This window comes from Mus caroli, chromosome 6 (assembly GCF_900094665.2).
Source record: "Mus caroli chromosome 6, CAROLI_EIJ_v1.1, whole genome shotgun sequence".
Taxonomy (NCBI): domain Eukaryota; kingdom Metazoa; phylum Chordata; class Mammalia; order Rodentia; family Muridae; genus Mus; species Mus caroli.
The window spans coordinates 50790020-50810763 of NC_034575.1; the positions used below are offsets into that span (position 1 = coordinate 50790020).

General features: G+C 43.5%; 1 protein-coding gene and 1 long non-coding RNA gene across 12 annotated transcripts in view; one reads left to right on the forward strand and one right to left on the reverse strand.

Annotated features, from left to right (window-relative positions):
- Positions 1-20744, reverse strand: part of Pde1c (phosphodiesterase 1C) — a 535503-nt gene that overhangs the window by 254263 nt on the left and 260496 nt on the right. Inside the window, exons 1-2 of one of the 11 annotated variants that reach the window (XR_002378135.1) lie at positions 11532-11601; positions 3813-3928 (exon numbers count right to left, since the gene is read on the reverse strand). The exons of 2 other annotated variants lie outside the window; for them this stretch is intronic. Coding sequence is in view for 8 of the 9 variants with exons in the window: in XM_021164313.1 (XP_021019972.1) it covers positions 3813-3913 (101 nt within the window). In the remaining variant the exon portion in view is untranslated. Of the gene's footprint in view, positions 1-3812; positions 4449-11387; positions 11481-11531; positions 11602-20744 lie in introns of those variants that run through there. 8 more of the 11 variants (XM_021164313.1, XM_029478714.1, XM_029478713.1 and 5 more) reach the window with 8 other exon arrangements.
- LOC110295913 lies at positions 11703-14004 on the forward strand. The gene is made up of 3 exons (XR_002378136.1): positions 11703-11869; positions 13491-13672; positions 13785-14004. It is a non-coding gene; the product is annotated as an uncharacterized LOC110295913 (long non-coding RNA).

Sequence of the window (20744 nt, forward strand, 5' to 3'; positions counted from 1 at the left end):
ACGTTTGCATACCAGAGGATGGCAATAGGACTGACACATAACAGATACTTAATAAATGTTAGCTAGGCAGCTTTGTGTTACCTAGTGTTTACTAATGACACTCTTTAAGATTCAGATGAGTACACAGAAAATGTGCTTTGGCCAATCTGCAAATGCAAACACCTAGTTATCTCTGCCCAGGGCTTGTTCCCCCTTTACCAAGTATCTGTGAAATTCTTTAGAATTTTTTAGACATTTTAGACTCTTTTAGAGTTTAGACATTTCTAGAGAAAGTACCCAAGGAGCTGAAGGGGTCTGTAACACTATAGGTGGAACAAGAATATGAACTAACCAGTACCCCCAGAGCTCGTGTCACTAGCTGCTCATGTAGCAGAAGATGGCCTAGCCAGCCATCATTGGGAAGAGAGGCCCCTTGGTCTTGCAAACTTTATATGTCCCAGTTCAGGGGACCGCCAGGGCCAAGAAGTGGGAGTGGGTGGGTGGGGGAGCAGGGTGGGGGGAGGGTATAGGGAACTTTAGGAATAGCATTGGAAATGTAAATAAAGAAAATATCTAATAAAATAAAATTTAAAAAATAAATAAATAAAAACAGACATTTTTAAGAAAAAGCAGCATCAAAACAACCTAAGCTAAAGAGAACCTAACTGTTCCATGCAGCTGGGTCAGCCAACAGCCTCACAAAACAGCTATGGCAACAGATCCAGGAATCCCCACCCTACCTTTCTATTCCTGCTTCTCCCTGAAGGTTGCCTTATTGTTTTCTAGCATAAGATAACTCTTCTCAGTAAGACAACAGGAAATTAATCATGGCAGTCACCAGGAAAGTCCAGAAGGGAACAGTTCTCAAACTCCAGGGCCAACACAGAATGCCAGTTGGGGACTCCATGTCCCTGTTTGAGATCCATGCTTATTGGGACCCACTGACCTTAGGGCCATAAGATCCTAGGATTTACAACTTATGCTACAGGAGCCTGACCCTTTGATGGAGTTTAGGAGGCAGAGTGGGAAACAATGCCTTTTACTATAGGAAGACAGTAGAAAACTGTGCTGGAAAGACAAAAGCAATATTTTCCCTCGTCTACCAACAGAGGAGCCACTTACCTCTCTCTGTGTGTATGTGTATGTGTGTGTGTGTGTGTGTGTGTGTCTGTGTTACTTTAAGTAATGTAAGAAATATAAGGCATTGCATAACCGTAAAATTTATGATACTGCCTCATAGTTGGGCAAGATGAATGAAAGAGAGGTTAAAACATTGTGATTATGATAGCAAGTGCCAAAGAATAAGTGAAATGTGTCCTGTTACACTCAGTTAAAACAAAGTGCAGCACAGGGACACCTTCTTGTCATTGTGTGGCCATTTGGCAGCAGAAAAACTCTTGGTCAGAGCCCAAGCCACTGGTCATGACTCACTTGCTCAAACTCAAGCAGCCACGAGGTCTCTCATATCATCACGGCATGAAGATATACTACACTTCCCATTAGCAGAGCCTTTATCAACAAGGTGACTTGGAGTGGCACGTTAAAATTTCATATCCACTCCTACAGAGGAAGTACATGTGCCAACATGAGAGAGTACTAGATAATCCAGAACTCACATAGCTCTCAGAGCAGTTGAACTAAATCTCTGACCACCTGTGTTCTGTCTGTAAGAGTGTCATGGTAATAAATTAGTGTGAAAATCCAACTACAGCTACTGCCTCTTTTTAAAATGTTGAAAAAGCAGCTTCCTTTCTCTTTCTGACAGTCTGTTGTGTAGACAAACAAACAAACACACACACACACATACGAGTATCCCAGGAATTTCCATGGCGTAGAATGTAAGGTATTATCCTGAATTGTAGAAATGTATATGCTTTTGTTGCCAGAGTGTTAGAACTGCTACTGTGTTGAAACAAATAAATGACTATATAAGTAAGAAAATAAATGTAGTAAAACAAATGATAGTAGAATCAGCACAGTGGTAAAAAAAAAAAAATTACATTGCAGTAACAAATACCTTTTAAATTATAAAGTGGAACTAAAGAGTTCAGAGCGTGGCTATTGAGCAAAAGGATCTCCTCAGGAAAGGTGGGAAGAGGAATTAGAAAAGGCACACTGGGTGAAGAACCAATTGACACATTTGAAGGCACCCCCGCGGTCTGGAAAGATGTGAAAGACTAGAGAAGATCCAACTGTGGATATATCACACATCACACTGCAGCATGCTGAGGAGTGAAAGCTCTCACACAGGAAACTGAGAAAGCTGCAAGACCAAGATCGTGTGGTGTAAAGCTAAATGCTTCTCACATGAGTTCCCACCTGAGCTATGCTGAGCTAACCAAAAGCTGTTTCTAGCCTCAGTAGCTTTGTGGAATGGCTTTAGCTTGTAAAACCTCTAGAGAAACAGTTCCGGAGATGTGGCCATGTGTCCCCCTGGCTGGAAAGGCAAGAACACCAGCCTAACTCTGCTTTCACAGTGCACACCTCGGCCCTAAGTTTTGTGGACCTAACAAACGTTCTGTGTGTGGCACAGTATAACAAGATTATCTATCACTCAGGACACTGAGCATGAGCTTCCTGTAAACACATCTCTGAAAAGAGCTTCCACATAAGCTGCATAAGCTGGCCAGAGAGCCTGCCAGCCAGGGACCAGTTTTCCAAGTAAGTTTACAGTCTCCACTTACATCAGCTATACAAGTCAAAAAAGCAAATTCCTTGGCAAGGCGTCCTACAAAATCAATGGCAACGGGCTTCTTCCATTCTAGATGGGATGCTTTTTATAAAGTATACCCCTGAATAGGGGCCTTGTAAAGAAATGAACACAACTTTAGCGGCTTCCCTTAGTAATTCTAAATATCCTGCCAGGATGTGATCTTTCCTAAGATGAAGTCAGATCAGATCAGCACCTTCTTGATTTATTTGGCTTTGCTTCTTGGATATGTATGCAATGCTTTCAAAAGCACTGATGGCAGACGCATAGCAAGGAGCTATTTCTCTCTCACCATCCTTGTAAGTTCAGAAAACCTGCAAAAGGTTTTCAAAATTACAGCAGATCACTGAAGTTGAATATCTGACACAATAATCACCTACTTGCTGTGAGCAGCATCAATGGGAGCTGTGTGTCAGCTGACAAGGAATCACTGGTTATGAATGTTTAATAAAGGAAAATCTACTCTGAAATCACCTCAGTCCTCAGCAACTAAACCAGAAAGAACGAGGTGAAGTGACTCAAGTTCAGAGCTCTCTCTGTATCACCCTTTGTGCTGTTCCCGTGTGTATCTGATGTGCACTTTCTCTCAAAACAGCCCACCCTTCTCTAAGCAAAATCTGCCAGGAAGAGTCCTAAGAAGATATCAGGACCTGAACCGAGCTAGAGAGTAGGCAGACAGAATTATCGGCAAAAGTGTATATCTGAATCTGATCAGTTACTGAGTCATTGGATGATCTACCAACATGCTTGCAAACAGTTTACAAAGAAAATTTCTAGTTAAAAGTCCCTCACCAAACTTCTCTCCCTGGGCAAACGGACCGGAAACACCTCCTTGCTACTTGTATCACAAGTGTGTACTCAGGAGGGTATGCCCAGCCCCTTCTCAAATAAAACAAGACTTGTAAAGAGCAAAGCATCAGGACAGAAAAGTTGCCCTTTCTGCTGCTGCGTTAGAAGGTAGGAGCCTTGACTGTAGTTTACAGAGACAGTTGTGGAACTTCTACCACTGAGTTCAAAGGACTTGCAGTGAGGGGTAAGAAATGGTGACTGTGGATGTGCAGTAAAATGGGGATGAGAGAGGGAAAGAGGGCAAGGGAGTCAGGGAGTAGGGAGGTTTACTTACAGCCCGCGGAGCCGAAGCCAGATTTTCTCGATCTGCTCAGGTTGCAGGTGTTTCAGAGAGTTGCTCTCGAATTCTTCAATTTCCTTGGTTGGAGACTCCATAGCTGCAGGTTCTCACTGAGGGTGAGGTGGAGAGAGTTTGTGTAGTCCCTTCCCAGCCTCCTCTCCTTGCTGGGTCCAGCCCAGTGAGTCTTTCAGTCACTTTGTCACTTCCCCTGCAGCGTCCCCAGAGATGGCTCAGAGCCTGCAAGGATCACAGGGGACTCCGGCCCCAGGTGCGCGCTGGAGGCAGCTGTGGAAACCAGCCATGATGCTTACTACTGCCAGGGACAGGGATAAGGACTGTGTCCGGGAGAAAGCACCTCGACTCTGTTCCTGTTCTTTTTCCCTTCAAACAAAGCCAAAGAAGCTACCGGAGGCTCCCCAGAGGATTTGGAGGCAAGAGGAGAACTGAGTGGCAAAAAGAGGGGAGAAAGTGAGGAGCTGGGTGGAGTAGGATGAGCCTGAGCAGCAGGGTGAGCCGCGGGGTGCTCAGACCCCTGCCCGGCTCCGCCCTGCGCCCTGCCTGCTCCGCCTCAGTGCCCCTCACTTACCAGCAAGCCCTGCTGACATGCAAGAACTGACAAGTGAGAAAAGTCTTTTGTCGGCTTGGGGCTAGTGACAGGGCTGGCACCCCGTGTGGGGAGGGAGGGGATAACACTGTCAGCAGGGCAGGAGTACCACACCTGCCCCCGCAGGCAGCCCTTGGCCACCCAGCCCTATGCCCTGCAATGATGGCTGCCCGCACTGCATAAAGAACAGGGCTCCGCGCCCCAAGGAAGGGAAATCTGGAGCTTCCCAGCACAAAGCCCTGGTGTTTTCTTTCTAATTCAATTGATTCTCTCTCTCTCTCTCTCTCTCTCTCTCTCTCTCTCTCTCTCTTCTCCCTCCACCCTCCCTCTTTCAAAAACAGATATTACAACAAAAGAGTTTCTTCAAATAATGCTACAAGCCTTCTAGGCGGCTCCGCTGTGCGCTGGCTACGCAGCTGTTGACTTTGGCAGTCTGTCAGCTCCACACAGCTGCACCACCCTGCTAGATGGTCCCCTTGGTCATGCACAATGTCAATAACATAATTGCCCAGCAGAACGGGACCAGGTTGGAAGGAGGAAAGCATCTAGGGTTAGGGATCAACTTAAAGACAAGTACAACTTTTCATTGGTCAAGTCAAGTTCCATTCATATGATTTGGCAAAGGAATAAAACGAGGGTATATACCTTTCACTTGCTCAATGAATTGCGTAATTAGCAATCATTTCCCAGTAATTGGCCATATACTCTAGCAAGGATACCTAGGTGGATCAGAAAAAAAGTCGCCCTCATTTGTCATAGATTCAAAAGTCATTCTATTCATCCATCCTTAAAGGCTTGCATAAAGTACACCTCCACTGAATTAAAGCATTGCTACTAGGCAAAGGTAATAGTAAACAGCTGCTATATATTAGTGTGGAGGGCATTTACCTGAATAATATAATTACTTGTTCACATTCACCCAGCTGATAACAGTGACTTAGGAAATGGTATGCCAAAAAGGGAAATAGTTTGCCAACTTGCCTGGGGGCTAGAAGACAGAAGTGTGGGCTGAAACTATGGTATTTCCATTAGCGTGCATGTGTGCCTTGAGTGAGGACCTGCTGACCAAATTCAGACATGTAATAATCATTCGGATAACAAGCACTGTGCCAAGTACAAGAACCTTCCTCTGGTTCGAACACTGTGCTAACAGTTCTCTGCTCACACAACAGTCTGTGAGTCTGATATTATCACCCCTTTTCAACAAGGAAATGGGAATAGCAGGAAGTTACCTGCAAGAAAGAGAACCAAACCAGGAACAACCAGAACTGGAGTTGAGCACCATTATTCCAGCCTCAGAAAAGTGTCCCCATCACAAGATCACATTGTCTGCATGTTCAAAGTGACAAATATAAGAAAAAGCGTTTCCTGTCTCTTCCACCAATACAATCCTTTGAAATCATGTAGAGATATTTGGGGAAAGGAAGGCAGATATTACTGGATTTGATTAGGTCAAAGAAGCCCATGTTAGAAGGAAAACAAACATGCTTTCATTACAATCTAGCAGATGAGAGAAAAGATAAGAAAACTTACTGAGAATCTTTGAAGTCAAGATTTAGTGTCACATTAGATATTTTTGAAACTACCGCTATATTAGAAAGTTGATAAAATACACAAATTTGCCTTATTTTAGACCAATCATGATTTCTGAAACTGGAAGTCTCCTGGAAGATAATTTCAAAGTTTCAAAGATGATTTTCAAAGTTTTTTTTAATAGGATATTTCAAATAACATCTATTTAATAAGGAATTCCAAGTATTCCTTAACTTCAGACTATGAAGATGAAGCCACTCTTCCTTCTGGGATCAAAGAGTCCTAACTTCTCAGGGATTCTGTTCACTCTGCCTCTCAGCTCTCAGCTCCTGACCTGACATACCAGTTCCGTGAGAAATGAAGCCAGAGTACCATAAAGGAGCTTAGGCATCCTTTCCTCCTTCTAATAAAGAGTTCTCTAACCTACAGTCAGAAATCTGTTTCACTTGACAAGTTCATGTTTTCTGTTGCTCTGTTCTTTTCCCTTTAGCTGATGCAGATGCAGAATGCTAGATACCTGAAGCAATGTTGTGAATCACAGTTTCTGGTGACATTCTCTTTGGGAGGAAGGAAATAAACAGATGCAGACTGACTCAGAAACAAGCTTTGGAAGCCATAATGCTGCTCACAACTGTATATTGGAGGTTAATTTCTGTTGTTAATTACTGAGTCAGTTTTTTTTTAAGTTGAATTCTAGAAAAGTCTCATGTAGGCAAATAGTTAAAAATACACATACTCAGGCATATACATATATATATATATATGTATATATATACATATATATACACATATATATCATATACATGCATACCTATCCATATATGTGCAGTCAACAATTTAAAGTACTTTCCCCAGTATTTAAGCAGTAACACAGCCTAAATACTTGCAAGCATTTGCCCTAACAGTACATAGAACCATAAAATATTAGAAAACTACCAAACTGCTTTGTTTCAGGGTTCAAAGAGAACTCTGATGCATATTAGTCAGGTGAGAACCCAAGCTTTTGTAGGCATATGAGAATGACCTCCCAGACCCCCTTCCTCTCTGAGATTTTATAATCATGAACACAGCACCCATCAGCCATTGGGAACTACCAATGCCAAGTAGTTTGCTAAGCTTATCACAGGTTTGTTCATATCCTAATCAAAACATACTTCTAAATAAAATTAAAGCCACACTGAGATTCTGTTTCACCACAGATGGAATGGCAGTCATTAAGAAAATAAATAAAAACAAAGGATGTCAGGAAAGAGAGGAAAAACAGCCCTAATAGACAGTCATTTTGGAAACCAGTATGGAGGTCCCTCAAAGGAGGAACTTCATGACTCTGCTGCCTCAAGTGAACAATTCACATGGATATTTGTACATCTTTTTACTGCAGCACTATCTGTAGTGACAATTTTGGCCTCTTGGTTTCTTTAAAAAAAACACAGAAGTAATATCAGAATATGGCTCTTTTAATCCCAGATGTGGGGATATGGTGCTACTTCAGATTGTCCACAGCAGCTGACTATGATTTGCCTTGTGCTCTAGCAGGGGCATGATTTTGCCAGCAGCGGATAGTTTCTGTGATTGTGTGACATTTGGAATTCTGAGTACTTTTCAGAGGGTGTATAAATGCTAGAGCCCTAAGGGGCAGTGTGGGTTCTTGGTTGTTGGTTGGTTGCTGTTGGTCTGAGTTTGTTAAGTAGTCATGTGCAAAGAAGGAACAGCAAAAGAAGAAACTAGATACCCTGAAGGCAAAGATCAAACTTTCCCCAAGGAACTCAACAGCCCTAATCAGGAGGAACCAGTCTAATGATAATGTTGCCCCTTTCCCCTCTATCCCTTTTTCTGTCCTATCTAGTTTTAGGGGGTTGAAAGAATAGAAAAAAGGGGGTGGAAAGAGTGGAAGAAAGAAGAACCCACAAAATAGCAAAAGACCAGTTACAACTCCATAAGAGCTAAGTATAGGACTGACCTAGGGGGTCCATCCACAGAGGCATAAATGATGAAAATATGAGGTATGTATACACATAATAGAATGTTATCTGCAGGAAAATGGATATAGTAATTGGAGATTGTCATAATAAATGTATTAAGTCAAACTCACAAAAACAAATGCCATCTTGTATCTCATCCGTGGATGACAGATTTCACACAGAAACAAAATTCTGTATGTTTATATAAAATGAAAGCAAAAGCAAAACTGTCTAGGGGGGATGAAGGGCATGAGTGAAAGGAAGTGGGGAAGAGGAACATAATCAACGGGAAGTTCATGTCCTTAGCAGTGAGTACAATGAACACATGTCAATACAATGCTTCTGCATAGCTTTACTGTGCCCATGGACACCAAAGAGGTGCCAACACTTTCAGGAAGATTGCAGCCAATAATTTGAAGATGCAGACTAGAAGGCAAAGCTCGTGGTCTGTTCTCTGTGACAGTCTACCTCCCTGTGGACATATAAAGAGACTAGTAGGAAAGTACAGACTCGAGAAAACAGGGCTGCTATGGCAGCACAGATGATAGGGCTCTCTAACACCATGGGGAGAATAGAGAGCTACAGGATGCAGATGACATTTGAACTGGATCTTGAATGTGGATGAATCAAAATTGTTGTCATGGAAGGTAGTTAAAGGGAGAGGACTTCGTTGTGAGAACAGGTCAAAAAATGAGAACCACTATACATGTAAGTAATGACACTTAGCATAAAATGTTGGGAGGGTCTGTCAGCCCCTTGTAGCCAGAGCTTAAAATTTTTTTTGAAGACTAGAGAAGCCAAGAGTGGTTCTCAGAAAAAGTGTCATGTCACGTGTGGAGGATGCCTGCTATGCACCGAGTGCCTCAATCATCCTGAACTGAGCTCAGTTCTCTAGGAACTTCCACAAGATATGCAACAGCCTCAGAGAAAATGATGACCAGAGCTCCAGTAAGAGGATCCCAGCAATAAAACAGAAACACAATCCTCAGCTAATGGCTATCCCTGAAAACATCCATACAAGTAGCCTTACATAGACTGAGCTTCCTATAGTTAGGAATATACATGTATACACATATATTCACGCAACAGCAATTAATAGAGAAAGAGACCATAAGCTTGAAAAAGTCCATGGAAGAGTAGGTGGAAGGGTTTGGAGAGAAGAAAAGACAGGAGAAATTATTTAATTAAATTATAATATCTAAAATAAAATATAATAAATAAATAAAATGTCAAAAAAGAAGAGAAGAATGTGGAGACAGAGTTTCAGACCCAATCAGAGTACAGAGCACTACCTCTCATGAGCAGCATTTGCCAGCTACAAGACTGTGCATGCTTGCTTAGGCCTCCTGAAGTCAGCCTATGTCCTTGACCCATTTTCACAAACTGCCTGTGACTTCACCAAGAGAGCTGAGGCAGAAGCCCTGAAGACATATGGGGTGTTGGCAGTGACAGCAGGGCTCAGCAACAGCCCTCCTTTCTACCCACTTCAGATGTAAACCCCATTCCAGAGGTTCTTCTCTCCAGGGGCTCCCTTCAGGAAGAGTCCAGGAAACCATTATCACACAGTCTTCCCCTCCAACATCCTTTCTGTTTGATTTTAGGATTCAGGAAGAACTCTGTCCCAGGAACTGCTTTCACTATAAAAAGCAAGACAGAGTTCCCCTAGCCTAGCCCTCATCTGAAATGCAAATCTGAACACATGCCTACAAAATGGCCCAGAGACAGGGGCTAGAGGGATGGATCAATAGGTAACATATTTCCAACACAAGCATGGAGACCTGAGTTTAAATTTCCAATATCCATATTTGTTTGTTTGTTTTTAAAGGGGGGCAGGTGGAGCAATACATGCCTGTAATTCAAGCACTGGAGGTAGGAAATGCCCACTTCATGATTAAGGTGAAGAAGCAGTAGAGTAACAAACCCAACATCAACTCTAGCCTATACATACACATATGCACTTATGTGCTGACCCACAAAGAAAATCACTCCAAGCCCACATTCAACTAACACCATGCTACTTCAGGAATAATGTTAGTAACTTACAAGAGCAAAATGTATCCTAATTCTTCCCTCTTGTCCTTATCAAAAGAAGTAACAGAGTGAAGCATAGCATGTGACCCAGATATTTTTCCTTCTGTGACCAGATCCTGACCCTCTGATGAGAGACCACATCCTCTAATAGGCCGCAGGGGCACGTCACTACTGCCCTGTGCTGCTAAGACAAAATCTTCGCTGGCTTTAGCCAGGCTGAGCTAGTGGAGTCTGGGCTCCTATCCCAGGGCTCACTTGCCCTGTCTGGAAAGCACCAACCTCACCTGTGCTAATCAGGCGTTTTTATTAACACTCAGAACAGCTGCAGGAAATGTTATCTGTGAACTCACATGCTAGACATGACTGTAGGCAATACATCCTTGGCTACAGGTCAGCAACTCCATTCCTCTGAACAAAGCATTTAGCCACAGGTAGCACATGACCTATATAGACCCAATCAGCTCCTTGGGGGGAGTGGGGTGGTTTGTGTGGTTACTTGAGGGAAAAGAAAAGTTCAGTTCTCTTTGAGAAAAAATATATGCTTGAGGGTATCTTAGCTTTGTCATTATAGGTTCCACCAAGTAGAATTAATATTTTTAAAAGTGGCATAAACATAGAAAAACAGAAAAGGACTAATAAGACATAGAAAACAAAATGTAGAAGGTATTTTGGATCCTGTTCTACCTAACAAATAATTACATATATACATATGTATTGAGAGAGAGATAGTTTCTAGTTCCAGTCAGATGTGTGTAAAAGGCAGTCATAAGAAGTAAAAATAATACTTGACCAATGTCTTGAACACAGTGACTTTTGTAAATCAATAGTTCTTCCCTTTCCTATCCATGTGGCAGGATTCTAGAGAAGGAAAGTGAAACAGTATGCAGAATTCACAAAAGGCAAACAAACCTAAGGACCCTTTGTTATTTGGATGGTAAGATGCATCTGGAATTTTGTCTCTTGATTTTGCTCTATCAATCTATTGCCATGGAACATTGGCTTCTCAACACTGAATGAGTCATTTATGACTCTCATCATCCTTGTTTTACAGTCCAGTGGCTGAGACATCACACAACCTCCCCTGCCCGGCTGAGCCCCTGATTTCTCTCCTGCCAGCCTATGATCCTCCAGTTACTGGCAGGCAGTGTGATAGTGCCCTGTGGCCACTCTGCCTCTTGAAATACACTGCTAAGCCAGCAGAATTAACTGGGCTGCGCTAATGAAATTGAAATTTTTGTTCATGTAAAAGTGCTGATGCTACTACGGTCAGCCGAATTCTGGTCCAAATGTACATAAATCAGCCAGTTGTTCTTCGTACAGCTGTAAAGCAAGTTTGAATATGGAAAGTCTCAGAGCTGCTGGCAGAGATCTTGCTGTCTCTTTTCTTGAGCTCATGGTTCTACTAGAAAGGAAACAGCATCCCAGGACTAAGATAAGTACCTACACAAGAGGGTGGGTAGTCAAGCTGGGGTAGTCAATTCAAACCATGTTCCAACCCAGTTGTTCCAGTGTCAAGAATAGCTTCACATACACCTAATACATCGGCAAAACGGCATGCTCATAGGTGAAAAAAGGAATGCTCACTGAATACTGTAGGCCATTAGCAGATGTAGGACGCCAACTCTAAGATGGCGCCGTTTCCCGGTGTGCCTTTGTGGTAAACAACGGTCAGTCGGTCAGTCTGCTGGCACCTAATTTCATGCACCCCTCGGGAGTGGTTGGTGCCAGATTCGGGCTAGCGCCTGCGCAGTAGTGTTGTTTACCACAAAGGCACACTGGAAACCGTTGCCATCTTAGAGTTGGCTTCCTACAAGCAAAGACCTTCCAGAAGTCTCTTGGGAAGTTAACTAAAGGGTAAAGGTTCCAGGAAAGTGGGATATTCATGACTTACAGTAACAAAGAAACTTCCATGGTGTTCACAAGTGAGTCAGGGCTGTGGGTAGCCTAGACTGCCTCGTTAAAGCTGAGGGTTTCTTTGGTCTTGTCTATGAGGAAGCAGTACAGTTAACTGAGCAGGTATGTAGTCTAAGCAAATTAGGATAAACACTTTAAAAGATTTTCCATCATTTTTGGAAGTCCCTTAGAAGTAAAGATTTATGTACCCTTATCAATATATCTGGGGAAAACATCCAAAAATTGAAATCTTTTAAACTCATTCACAAACTAATTCAACAAACATTATGGTAATATGAGCTATGCAAAAGGTCAACAAAAATGTTCCAGCTTCTATGCTCTAGATTTTTAGTCTCCTTGGATAACTAGGTCATAAGAAGATCATAAAACAATAGATAGATCATCATAAAGGTAATAATTGATAAAATGAAAATATAGTATGTTGGACATTGTGTAGCCTTTAACTCCAGCACTTGTCAGACAGAGGTGACAGAGCTCTGTGAGTCTGAAGCCAGTGGGTCTACATAGTGAATTTCAGACCAACTAGGACTATATGATGAAGAAGAAGAAGAAGAAGAAGAAGAAGAAGAAGAAGAAGAAGAAGAAGAAGAAGAGGAGGAGGAGGAGGAAGAGGAGGAGGAGGAGGAGGAGGAAGAGGAAGAGGAAGATGTAAGGATGTGGCTAGCTAGACTTCCCTACCTGGCAGTTGATTGCAAGGAGGAGGCAGATGCTGCCAGTTCCCTTAAAGTCTCTAGTCCAAAATGTATAGTCTCATTTGCTCTTCATTTAGTTAGTTGAAGCAATCAGGAAAATAGCTCTGATTTACTGGAGGAGAAATACATACCAGTTTTTTTGTTTGTTTGTTTGTTTGTTTGTTTTTTTGTTTTTGTTTTTTTTAGGTATTTATTTCATTTACATTTCCAATGCTATCCCAAAAGTCCCACACATGCTCCCCACCCACTCCCCCACCTACCCACTCCCACTTCTTGGCCCTGGTGTTCCCCTGTACTGAGGCATATAAAGTTTGCACAACCAATGGGCCTCACTTTCCACTGATGGCCGACTAGGCCATCTTCTTATACATATGCAGCTAGAGACACGAGCTCCGGGGGGTACTGGTTAGTTCATATTGTTGTTCCACATATAGGGTTGCAGATCCCCCCAGCTCCTTGGGTACTTTCTCTAACTCCTCCATTGGGGGCCCTGTGATCCATCCAATAGCGGACTGTGAGCATCCACTTCTGTGTTTGCTAGGCCCCAGTACACACCAGTTCTTGATGGAGGGATAAGAAGAGTCACTGATTTTGGAGCCCTCTTTAATCTAGCTGGGTGACAAGGATGACTGGGCAAAACATCCACACACCTAGAGGAAAGTTGGCAAAACACCAAGTAGTAGGAAAATCTCTGGAAAAAGAAATAACCTGCATAAGGATAGTGAAGCAGGAAGGGACTTGATGAACTCAGGATCTGACCGAGGGAAACTGCAAGGGTGTTGCATAGCCAGCAAATGGAGCCAGAGAAGAGCCTTGAGAGCAGGTCTAAGGATCTCTTCACCAGAGGTCTCCTGAGAGTTGGGTCATAAATGCCATATCCATTGCTGTTTCTCCAGGGACTTCTCAGAGAATAACTGGGAAATGCATTTCATTTCAGGTCAAAGATTCCATTTACTGTTAAGATTGGCACATGAGAGATTTGGTAACAGACTGGATCTTCCACTGGGCCTAGCATTGCTGTGGGGCTACACAGGGAGCGTTAATGAGTGACTGCTGCCCAGAGTCATCTTTCAGGGACTAAAGAGCTCATTTCCAGCTCTCAGAGAGGATGATTAGTCCGTAAGTCTACCAAGTCAATTAAATGTTATTCTTTGTGTGACTCAACACGTGGGGAAATGGAGATCGTGACCACTCCTGAAAGGTTTGGTTTGTTTTCCAAAATTACCCTTAGAGACCTATCCATGGTCTAAACTGGACTCCAGGATTCTCAAAATGGAAGAATTTTAAGATTTCAGAACAAAGAAATTTGATCTCATTAATCACTTCTACCTGAATGTTTTTAATGATAAAAGTACTCAAAAGGCACCTCAAATTCTATAATCCTCATCACATATTGACTGGTAAAGTTGTTATCTGTCACTATTTCTTCTGAGAAATGAAGTTGTTGCACTAAGCAGGGACTGGGACTTGATTTGTGTGTGTGGGGGGGGGGGCAAAATGGAAAGTTATAGGAACAATTAAAAGTAACTTGCATGCAAAGTGAATCTCTGCTAAAGGCTCTGAAGCTGTTCATACCACCAATACCCACATGTGACCGGGGGCCTCTCACATACAGCTATACACACACACACACACACACACACACACACACTAGATGTTATGAAGAAATAAAGTTTCTGCAACGAGATGTATGAGGCAGTCAAGGATTCCAACCAAAGCACGGAAGGAAAAGAGTTCTGAGTACTTAAAAGAAGCTCATACCAAGTCAATGAAGACCCTGGCCGAAAGCATTCTGCCCTCATTGGACAAAGCAAAAGAAGCCTCTAAATCGCATGAGAGCTTTCAGTTAGCACTCTCCTTTATTTACCCAGGCACAAAGAACATTCATGAAAACAAATCTTCATGTGTCAGTTCAAATATCACTGTAGACAAGCCCTCTACAAACTATGTGGAAGTCAGCCCCATCTCCCATAAGAGCTCTTACTGGTGGTTAGATATTCCCATACATTCCTATTCTATATGTAACTCAGTCCATCAGAAATCAACCATTCTGCAGATAGATTCCAAGTGATCCCTACAGCTGCTGCTATCACTTTAGACTTCTGGCCCCATTTTCTGTTCATTGGTTGCAGATTTGCTTATTTCAAATAACTGAGCTGGTCAGAGAGGAAATTTTAATATATAATTGTGCTAAAGCCCCTGCACTAGTTAGAGTTGAAAACAAACACTATAGAGATTTGGTGACAAAGAGCCGGTCATGACTTAGGAGCTACACTTGATAATCTTGGCTTTCAGAAACAACCTTCCCAACACAATGAAAAAAGTGCTATGTCAGAATACTGGCAGGGAGACTACATCACAGAGTCTGTAAGTTAGGTTAGCATTTCACTGTGAGCCTGCCTTCCACTGTTACTAGCTAGGTCTTGAAGCTATACCTGTAAAGGCGTCATCATAAACTGCTTAGAACATAAAGAGAAAAAAAAAAAAAAAACGGAGGAAGGAAAACTTGTTCCTTAAAAAAGCTGTGAAATATATTACAGCATGAAGATTGCAGGAAATGACTGGGTTTCTCTTTCTTAAATCAATTAGGCAGGTGCCGAGTCTGAGAGCTTATCAGAGCTTGCTCTTCAAAGTGTGAATGCATGATTCTGGGCCTTCAGGCGTGCCTCACACCACATCATTTTACACTTTCAGAAACAGAGATCTGCTGGCTGAGGCCCCTTGCTTGGCTTTTTTTTTTTTCAAACACCCGGGGCCAGGTTTTCTAATCAGCAGGGTACATATGCCATGGCAGCTGGAGCCCCTGAGCAGCAAGGAGACCTCATTTGTCCCAGCTGCTGCTAACCATGGCACCAAATCAATATCCTGTCAGAAGGTGCTTTCCTGGCAGCAACTGCAATTGCTAATACTCCAGTGACTCTATGACGTCGCCAGGTGTTTGCACAGCAGAGGAAAATCCCTCTTTGCACCACTAGCTCTGACCTCACTGCAGGAGAGAGCACTCACCCATCTTTAATCACCCATGAAATGCTGCAGAGGAGAAGCAAGGGGTGCTGAGGACAGGCTAGGATGAAGCAGCCCCGGGGGTGACCAAATGTGACTCATCTCTCTTCACATTTCAAGAAAGGCTGGATCACAGGTTGGCTTGCTTCCAAGGGATACAGAAGACAGAGAATACCTTTCCTGTTCCCAGTAGACGAAGACTGAGCAATGCTTAAAGAAAAATGGCCAATATCAATAAATCATTGGGATCCATGGCTGACATAGTTTTCAGCTATCTCAGTTACTGGGCAGTTGTCAAAATGTGGGGCGCCGCTACCTTCTGGTACTGAGCAATCGCCATTACAAGATGGCGCTCATTTCCTCAGTACCAACTAGTAAACATCTAGTTTGCGCCTGCGCTGGAAATCCCCGCCCCGGGCAGCTCGCGCCTCAGGGATAACGTCATATGGGGTGATCAGTGTTGAGCCAATCATGGCTTGCCACGTCCGAGGCGGGGAGAATTTCCTATATAAAGGAGGGGCTCGGGCTGCCTGGGGTCTCCGGTTGTGAAGCTTATGCTCTCCCTCTCAAGACGCATAAAGCTTGCTGCAGAAGAACCCTATTGTGTGTGGTGTCCTTATTCGCGGGCGAATTAGAGAACACTCACATCAAAATAGAGCTCTAAAAGGCCATATGTGGACAGAGCCTCCACTGTTACTAAAAGGGCAAGTTAGCCCTGGACAGCATCCAGAAGGCACCTCTCCATCTCTGTCCTGTACTCAAGCATAAATGCTGTGACAGACACAAGTGGCGACAGTGAGAACCATGGTAATAATCACCATAACCAGTTTTTATATCAGGTACATTGTACGTACTGCGCTTTCAGCAAGCCAACTGCCCACAAAGTCCTCACACAGAACTGTCTGAAGCAGGCTCAAGGTCACAGACACAGTGGTGGAACTGGACACAACCCAAGAGCTGCCATTTACCTACAGAACACTGGCACCTCTCAGAAGCAAGCTTTGGGGGTGTAAGTTCACAAGCTGATCTGATCACCCAAGTTCTCAAACCACAATGCTCTGGCTTTGCAATTACTGACCACTGCAGGCCACTTTTAAACAGCTTCGCAAACAAGAGTGAAGAGACCCAGTACAAAGCACTAGCCCAAGGCTCTGGCTGTGGGCATCAGCGATGCTGAAATTAAAAGGCAGCTGCGGTTCCTGCTGTGGGGACCATTTCAGTCATTTGGCTGAGGTTCTTGAAATAGGCCCTGGGACTCGGAACTCCACAGAGCATCTGTGATGGTGCAAGGAACCCAGGGGATTTAGGCTGCACAGCTTCCACAGGGAGGTAACACTCTCCTCCCCTCCCTGCAGTTTCCAGCAACACAAAGAACACAGAGCATGGCAACCCTAGGTGAAAACTTGAAGCAGGGTTGGAGGACCTAGGTTTTAAAAAGCTCTGTGCATCACTTACTGGAGACATTCTCTTTCACCACACTTCACTTCCTTATTGCTGCCTCAAAGCATTACTGTTCCTCCCCTGAAGGGGATGGACACCACACATTATACAGAAAATGGTGCTTGCTTCTATAAGGTAGAATAAAATAGTTTCTTAGTAGTATGTCTTTTCAACTCTTCCCACTCAACCCATCTACTTTTTCTCTCTTGATGCTCACAAGAGATTTAAGAAATCAAAAGAAAAGATGTTCCTAGAATGACTGACACATTGAGAGGAAGACGAATTAGTAGAGCTGGATTAAATGCTAGAGGGCTGAAAGAAGCATAGATCCTTACAGTTAGTAACAACAACAACAACAGCAGCAGCAGCAACAACAACAACAGCAACAGCAGCAGCAGCAACAACAACAACAACAGCAGCAGCAGCAACAACAGCAGCAGCAGCAGCAAATTCTCTCAGTTTTGGACAGCCCTCTTCACAGGTTTCCCAAGGCGGGGTGTAGAATACAAGGGCTCTGGCCTCTATGATCCAGGTTCACTGAGATCAATGAAATATTCCTTACGCCTGGGCCTGCCTTTTTTGTTCCGTTGTTTTAGTCATCGTAGGTGTGGTTTCATTCGCATGGTGACAAGTTTTGATTCCAGGGATGCAGACAGTAATGACCTTGACATGTCCGGGCTTTCCTCACACCACCCTGAAACTGAGGGGGCCCAGTGCCCAACACCAGGTAAAAACCATTGACCCCCATCTTCTATACTCTGGGTTCATCTCCTTTGGGTACAGACCCAGAGGAGGATGGTAGATCATGTAGTAGCTCTAATTTTAGATTTCTGAGGGATGCCCACACAGTTTTTTATAGTTTTAATATAAGACCCTCCTACCAATCTAGTCTACTGTGTAAGACCTCCTACCAATCAAGTCTACTGTGTAAGACTTCCTTCTAGCCACAGCCTTACCAGCATTTGATGTACTTAAAAAAAAAAAATAGCAGCCATGCTGGCTTTTGCTGAGATAGAATGTAGTCTTATTTGGCACTTTCCTGGTGGTTAAAGATGCTGAGCATTTTTAAAAACATACTATTGGTCATTGGTACTACTTCTTTGGAGAGGTATCTGTTCAGACCATTTACCTATTTCTTGTTTGGTCACTTGTTTTGTTAATTTTTAATCTTTATAAAGTCTCTATGTCAGCCCTCTGTCAGACACAGAGCTGGCACAGACTTTCTCCTATTCTGTGGCTATGTCTTCACTCCAGTGTTCCCTACACTGTACAGCAGCTTTTAAGCTTAGTACAACCCATCTCACAGTTCTTGCTTTTGTTTCCTGGGCCACTCCATTTTTCACTTGGGAAACCTTTACCTGTTCTATTATCTTGCCATTTCGTTTCTAGTAGTTTCAAAGTTGTATGGCTAGCACTAAGGTCTTGGATCCATTCTTAGTTTTAATAAAGAATAAGAGATAGGGATCTAGTCTTCACCTGGGCACCCCTTTCTGAAGACACTTAATTATCTTTACAACTGTGTAGCAACAAAGACTGTGATCTTCACCTCTAGCGCCAGTGGATTTTCTAGTATTTTCTAATTGTACACTCAGTAGGAGACTTACTCTTGTTTCTAGATGAGGAAGCTGTGGGCAGCTAACAGAACAACTGGAATTTGAACTCAATTCACTTTGACAAATAATTGATCAGATATTCTAAGAACGAAGACATGAACAAGATAAACTCTAAGCTACACTGATAACCAGAGCTGTTGGGTGGAGCTAAGCTGTTGGGGAAGGGGCTAAGTAAAGGAGGGACTAAGAGTTGTGAAGAGCCCACAAAACTGTCAACCCAAAATTTATCCTGACTACAAGAAATGCAGACACGGGGATGGAGCAGAGACTGGAGGAATGGCCAATCGATAACCGGCCCAACTTGAGACCCATCCCATGGGCAAGCACCAATCCCTAGCACTATTAATGATACTCTGTTATGCTTGCAGACAGAAGTCTAGCATGGCTGTCCTCTGAGAGTCTCCACCCAACAGCTGACTCAGACAGATGCAGCCACCCACAGCCAAACTGCAGCGTGAGCTTAGGGACTCTTATGGAAGAACAGGGGAAAGGATTGTGGGCACCAAAGAGGATAGGAACTCCATAGGAAAACCAACAGAATTAACTAACCTGGACCTATGGGCTCTCAAAGACTGAACCACCAACCAAAGAGCATACAGGGGTTGGACTTAGGCCTCTCTGCACATAGGTAGCAGATGTGCAGCTTGGTCTTTATGTGGGTCCTGCACAACTGGAATGGGGGTTAGACAAAAAGATGTTGTCTGTTTGTTGGTATGTTTTTCTAGCTGGGCTGCCTTGTCTGTTCTCAGTGATAGAGGTAGCTCCTAGCTCTGCAGAGACTTGGAGTGCCAGGGTCAGGGACCCTCTCAGAGGAGATAGGGAGGTGGGAAGGGAAAAAGGATTGTGGGAGGGGTGGCTGGGGGTAGACAGTGAGTGAGATATAAAGTGAATAATCTAAAAAAAGAAGAATGTGTGAAGGGGCTTCCCAGAGGAGCAGGTGGGGTTGGCCTTGAGGAAAAGGCAGGATGGGAACAGAGACTTGAAGGAAATTAGAGAGTGAGCAAGAGAATCTGAGAGGGCTAAGGAAGGAGTAGGGTGCATGACAGTTCACGGGACCAAGTTACACATGAAACTAGATCTAGATTAGCCAGGGATGAGCATAGCAAATAAGACTGAGAAATATGACAGAAGAGGACCAAGATCCTGTGTCAGTCATTGCAACGACTTGGGTTTTCACTCAGAGTGGAATGGGGACACCTTGCAAGATCAAAAGCAGAGCGGGGACTGAATGAATGTGGATTTGATAGAGAGCTACCAGCAATCAACAACTATTGAGAGAAAAAGAACCTATTTTCCTCAAGGAAACACCCCCTGATAGGTTATCCAAATGGTCAGCCCTAAACACACCTCGAACAACACTGAATGGACTCTGTAGGTTGTGTGTACAAATGTATGTGATAATAATAATGAAAGAAGAAATGGTCTTAAATTTAAAAGGAGCATGGGAGGGGGTATTGTAAAAGAGGCAAGAATGGAAATGGTGAGAACACAGTACACATCTACAAAACACTAATAATAATAATAATACAACTTTCTTTGCATTGTGTATTGAGAATGGACAATAGCAGAGTCACAGGGTAGATGTGAGCAGACAAGTTACATGCAACATTTAATCAGTCAAAGGCAGTGGAGGCTCAGCTGGGGTGGTAGGCATGGATGAGCAGTTGTATACCCATGTATGCATGGGAAGAGAGGAGAGAGGAGCCCAAGGACAACTCCAGTCTGTTCTGGCTGACCCCTGCATCCTGGGAGCCCAAGGACAACCCCAGTCTGTTCTGGCTGACCCCTGCATCCTGGGAGCCCAAGGACAACCCCAGTCTGTTCTGGCTGACCTCTGCATCCTGGGAGCCCAAGGACAACCCCAGTCTGTTTTGACCCCTGCATCCTGATGAGGCAAACCTGGAATCTGCTGGTTCACTTACAAGGCCCCAAGTCAATGGAAGAGAAACAACATGATGTGTAATTTCCAGGGTTCCTCTTTTACTGAGAGAGATATTGATGCTTACTCTGGGCAGCTGTGCGAAGTAAGGGAGATTCTTTTTTTTTTTGATTTTTAATATTTTTATTACATATTTTCCTCAATTACATTTCCAATGCTATCCCAAAAGTCCCCCATAGCGCCCCCCACTTCCCTA